Genomic DNA, 5,983 nt, shown 5'->3' on the forward strand with positions numbered 1-5,983 from the left:
CACACACACACGAACATGTGAACACAAAGAGAAGAAGATGGAGGAAGGTAGAAGAGAGGAGAAAGGAAGAGAGGAGGAAAGAGAAAGTGTACTTAAGGACTGCACAATCACCATGATTTTTTATTTCTATGAGTGCTCTAAATGAAACTCACGTCCTCATTTTTTTACACATCAAGCAATTTACCAGATAATCTACCTTCATGTCCTCTCTTTGTGTACTGTAAATAATTAATGTTAGTATCTATATAATATGGGGCAATCTAGTATCTTTATACTATGGAGCTACTATAAGCTGCCTCAGCTTAGGTATTTAAAAATTTAGAGCCAACTATTAAAATTATGGTCAGAACATGACCATTGACAAACACATGTCCTTCCGGTATTGCTGAGGAATTTTTTTAGCCTCCTCATTTCTCATATAATTCTGTAGTAAGGAGCCTTTCTACTTTGACACAGAAGAAAGTTCATTCTCCTTCAGCATCAAGGAAGTACCACCCACAAATTAGCTACAGGTAAACGATGCCACTTGACTTTTCTTTGCTTGATTGATTTTGTGGTTTGTAAAAAGTTTATGCTCTTTTCTTCAGATTAAGAGAAATATGAATCAAGGAAACCAAACCACCATCTCTGAATTTATCCTCCTTGGTTTCTCCAACCAGGCTGAGAAGCAGAAACTCATCTTTTTGCTTTTCCTCAGTATGTACCTTGTCACTGTGGTTGGAAACGGGCTCATCATTCTGGCCATTGGCTTGGATGTACATCTACATACACCCATGTATCTCTTCCTTGCCAACCTATCCTTTGCTGACATTTCTTCCTCTTCTACTTCAGTCCCCAAAATGTTGATAAATATTCACACCAGGAGTCAGTCCATTTCATATGAAGGCTGCATTACACAGATGTACTTTTCTATTGTATTTGTTGTCATTGATAATTTTCTCTTGGGGGTCATGGCTTATGACCGCTTTGTGGCCATCTGCCACCCTCTGAATTACACAGTCATCATGCACTCTAGGTTCTGTTTTTTGCTCACTGTTTGCCCATGGGTTCTTTGCAATGTTGTTGCCCTGACACATACTCTTCTGGCCAATCGATTGGTTTTCTGTAACCACAACACCATCCAACACTTCTTCTGTGACTTGGCTCCTCTGCTCAAACTATCCTGCTCAGATGCAATGATCAATGAACTTATGAAATTTATTGTGGGTTTATCAGTCATCACCTTTCCCTTTGCTCTTATCCTCTTCTCCTATGTCCGCATTATCAGGGATATACTGAGAATTTCATCCACAGAGGGAAAGTGGAAGGCCTTCTCTACCTGTGGTTCTCACCTGACAGTCGTAATACTCTTCTATGGAACTATTGTAGGGGTTTACTTTTTCCCTTCATCTACACACCCTGAGGACACAGACAAGATTGGTGCAGTACTCTTCACTGTGGTGACACCCATGATGAACCCTTTCATCTATAGCTTGAGAAATAAAGACATGAAAGGTGCCTTGAAAAAACTCATAAATAAAAGACATTTCTTCCCTTTGATGTGATGAGCACTTGAACTCCTTTGACTTACATAACTAAATGAATGATAGAATCAAAAGGTTGTATAATAGTTATGTTGACCCAACTTTTAGTGACTCTTTGTTTATCTGCCCAATTGCCTCCTACTCCAACCTCTGAAGGGTAGGTGCATTTTCAAGAATTTTGGTACTAGAAATGAGACCTGTCATCTACATGGTAAGTCACAACAAAAACAGAAACTTGATAACAATGTATACTACTGCAAGCTTTGATACAAATTATTTACGCTTTGTTTATGTTGGCTTGCATTGGGAGCTTCATAGCTACAGATGGATCTTTGTAATATCCTACTTATTCCACACCTGAGATATTCAAGATTAAGAGAAGATGTTGAATGAAGTTTCAATAGGGAAGGTAGAGGATGTGGGAGGAGTTGGGGGAAGGGAAAGAATATGATTAAACAATATTTGAAGACAATTTAAGCACTAAATGGAGTAAATAAATTTTAAAAATAAAAATAAAAAATAAAGAGAAAGAGAAAGAACCAACAAACTCGAGTGAGAAGACCTTCAGTCCAGGATTTCCTTGAGTATTTCTTGGTCCTTGGTAGTCATATACGTACTTAAGACAATTTGTTTTCTAGTGTAGCTGCACCTCATCAAAAAGAGGTTTCCAATCAGTTAGGTTTCTCATGAATAGAAATTAATTGCAGTAGAATTTTGACCAACGTTTAAACAGTTATCTGGCTGAAAAAGATTTCAAAAAAGATTTTATCATTATCTTCCATACCTCACCTGTATCAACAATTCAACTGCTCCAAGAGCCAGGTACTTTTATTTTATAATATGCTTGGTTGTCTAAGAAATATGATTTAAATTGGTTTGTATATCTTTGGGCCTGACATCCTAATCTATATTGCCTGACTTATAAATTTTGTGTAAGATTAGAAACTATACTCCATTTGTAGTGAGTCATGAGATAAGAAAAGATGAACTTGACCAGTAATAGAGTTGTATGCAAGTTGTGGTTTGCCTAAAAATGTGTAATTGAAAGAAATAGTTTTACAAATTTTCATGATGACCTTGATGAGTTCTCACAGAGAAAAGGTCTTGGATTTATGTCTAAATGTCTGTATTTCCCAGAATAATTCTTCAACTCAATATTTTCAACAAACATTGTCCAAGAACTTTTTATTTACCAGTCTTGAGAGGTGTTCCAGAGATTAAAAGACTGAATATCCCATAGTATAATTTTATTACTAAATGAAACAAAAAAGTAAATCTAATTTTGCATCATTTTTAATATCAATAAGGAAAGGTAACATTTGGTCCACTATTAAAGTCATTAATCAAAGAAGTGTGCATAAAGAGTCTATGAAATTTGCACTTTATCCTATTTTTAATCAATTGCACTAGCCGTGCTGAGAAAAACCTATCTATGCTTTGTAAACACATCACAAATAACCTCTGTCATCTAACTATCTAACTATAAATAGCATAAATGTAAGGTCCTTCTTAAATGGATGGCTACACATATATGGGCATATGAACAGCACAAACTGGATTCAGTAAGTTATTAATAATAAATAAATAAATAAATAAATAAATAGAAGGCATGAAGCTGGGGGAGTGGTACAGGTTGGTAGGATGGGGTAGTAGATGGGTATGGCTAAAATACATTGTATAAGTGTACAAAACTTCTGAGGAATAAAAATTTTTTTAAAGAATTTAAACTTTTCTGCTATTATTCCTATTGTCTGCTAAGAATTTCTTCAATTTAATTTCCACATCTAAATCAAGCAAAAATTACTTCAGAATATGTTTTAGAGAAGTAAACATATCACACTTCTTTCCACATATCCTCTTCTACTTGCTTGTGTTTATTTTATTCTTTGAAGAATTTATACATGCATAAAATTTATCATGATACTAACCTCAAATAGCTCCTGCTGCAAACTCTCACGCTTGCTAATATAATCCTATCCAAACTTTATTTACTTTTTAATAGATTATTTAATACAATTAGTATGCCTGTTTGGAAATCTAATGTAACATGTGTAACATACCAGTGGGTACTTTCCAAAGAAAAATGACTCTATATCTACCAGCAGCCTTTAATTAAAAATATATTCTTATGTGTCAATGGGACCTCAGGAGTTCTTCCACTTTCCATGATGGAAATTTTAAACAACTTGACCTTCTGCAGATATTATAGAGGAATCTAAAACTGCTCTGAATTCATATGAGTGAAAGAGCTATGTCATGTCTAGAAGACACAGCAAGTCAGTCACATTCATGTTTTAGAGAATACAGTGATGATAGAACAAAAATCACTGATACATGCATAATTCAATATTTTAAAATTCTGTTAACTAGTGAAAAATAGAAATGATCATTATTTTGGGAAAAAATCTTGAATGCCTTAGTTTTATTTAAAATTTTAGAGAAAAAACTGACTGGTGATAAAACAAGATCTAAAGACCAGATTCGGTGAGTCACTGTCTGGTAGCAGACTTCAAATTAACTATTTAGGAAGAGGTTTTGACCTAGGAAGCATTTGGGAAGGAATTTGGAAGACATTAGCTTATCAGAGGCAATCAGGCTTACTCAAAGAGGCCAAACATTCCCCTAGATCTTGTACATAGACACACAATGAAAATCAAGTATATTTCATATTTTCACATTTATGTCACATTTGTAAGCTATCTTAAGGTACCCCAATCAAACTCTATAAAGCACTGAGAGATTGCAGGATATTTGATCACACTGTGAACCCTAAGATTATGTTATTTACTGGAAACACTTGCTTCCAGCTGCAGTGTGAATCAGCCTTAGTACACACCTTTAATCAAAGAGCTTTCTGCTTGGATAGTGTAAACAAGATTAAATAAAGTCAATCGTAGATCAAGAGGTGGAGCAAGCAACTGGTTGACAGGAAATGAACATAAAATGATTACAAAAATACATAGAGGATAACAAGAAATCAAGAGTACAGATACAGAGAGGCACAGAAAGTAGAGAGAAGGGACATTTAAATTTGAAGAAACTTATTTGAAATCCCATAGGATAGGGAAGCCAGTTGGATGTTGGTGGAGGAGGAAGGTCAGCTGGGTGCTTTTTCTGCCTCTCTGAGATAGCAGGCTTTCACCCCAGCATCTGGATCGTGGGCTTGTGTTGGTAAAATCAAGTGATTTAAATTTTGCTAAAAACAGCATTTGGTGTTCCAATGTATGGTGTGGCCATATGGACAGAGAAATCATACTAGCTGTGGACAATTTGAGATGCTATCAGATTTGATAAGAGACCTGGGAAGTCTTTAAGAAAACAGTTAAGTGATACTAAAAGAGAAAAATACTTCTCATGTTAAGGATGGAAAATATTTTAATATAGTGCATTGGACCCTGCATAGTGCTATCTTAGATGACTTGAAAAAGGAGCAGAAAATGAAAAGATAAATGACTTACAGAGATTGACGTAATGCTAATTATAATTACTAAATCTGTCTGATAATCTATATTTTATTCTTAATAGCCATAGTGGTTTTTGTGACAAATATGAAAAGCAGTTTGATAATTGTGGCAGATATGAAAAGTGGGCTGGGCGGCGGTTTCACATGCCTTTAATCCAAGCACTCAGGAGGCAGAGGTAAAGGGATCTCTGTGAGTTTGAGGCCAGCTGGGTCTACAGAGTGAGTTCCAGGACAGGCTGCAACGCTACAGAGAAACCCTGTCTCGACAAAACAAAAACAAAAACAAAAAAAAAAATGAAAAGTGGATTGGTAAGATACAAACCTTAAAAAGTCTGATAAATGAAAATAAAAAAAATACTCAGATACAAAAAGAGGAATTTAGACAAGGTTATTAGAAAACCAACCTTTAACCAGTCACTATACAAGAACTACCAGCAGATATAGGCATATCCAATGTTAAAGAGAAGTTAAATGTAATCCTGTAGAAATATTATATTATATTATATTTGAGGAGATTTATGGAAGCACTCATTCTATATGGTATGCATTCACCCTATGTTAAGCAGGTATTAAATTCGTGGGCAGGTCATAACAGAATTATCCTGCAAGAATGGAAAGATTTACAAAACAGCATCTTGGAAGCTGGTCTTCAGTTACAATGGCAAGCATGGTAGAAAAAGGAAGCTAGGGCCATAGAACAATGAAATGGGGCTAGAGCTGTTATTATTTCTAAAGATCAGTTGCTAGGTGAAGGTCAATATGCTAAGTTACAAAGGCTGCCTTCAAGGTTTTTTTTTTTGCAAAAAAACTACAGCTGTAAAAGGAATAGTATCAGAACCAGAAATCAAACAATTATTAATCAAATCTTTTGCTTTTGAAAGTGCTAATTCAGAAGGCAAAAGGGTGATTGGGTCTTTAAAGGCAAGATCAGCACCAATAGATGAATGGATTAGAAAAATGGCATATCCGATCTCACAATTGTGATGCTACTCTGATA

At 35.2% G+C, this 5,983-nt stretch overlaps 1 protein-coding gene across 1 annotated transcript; it reads left to right on the forward strand.

The window, feature by feature from the left end:
• The first annotated feature begins 599 nt into the window (after nt 1–599).
• LOC142851134 (olfactory receptor 1S1-like) lies at nt 600–1,544 on the forward strand. The gene has a single exon (XM_075975042.1). It carries the CDS (start codon nt 600–602, stop codon nt 1,542–1,544), a length of 945 nt encoding a protein of 314 aa, XP_075831157.1.
• Nucleotides 1,545–5,983: the final 4,439 nt, after the last annotated feature.

The sequence above is a fragment of the Microtus pennsylvanicus genome, chromosome 5 (genome assembly GCF_037038515.1).
Source record: "Microtus pennsylvanicus isolate mMicPen1 chromosome 5, mMicPen1.hap1, whole genome shotgun sequence".
Lineage (NCBI taxonomy): Eukaryota > Metazoa > Chordata > Mammalia > Rodentia > Cricetidae > Microtus > Microtus pennsylvanicus.

Excerpts from the sequence above, each read along its gene's own strand:
- LOC142851134 (XM_075975042.1), top strand. The coding sequence starts at position 600 with ATGAATCAAGGAAACCAAACCACCATCTCTGAATTTATCCTCCTTGGT.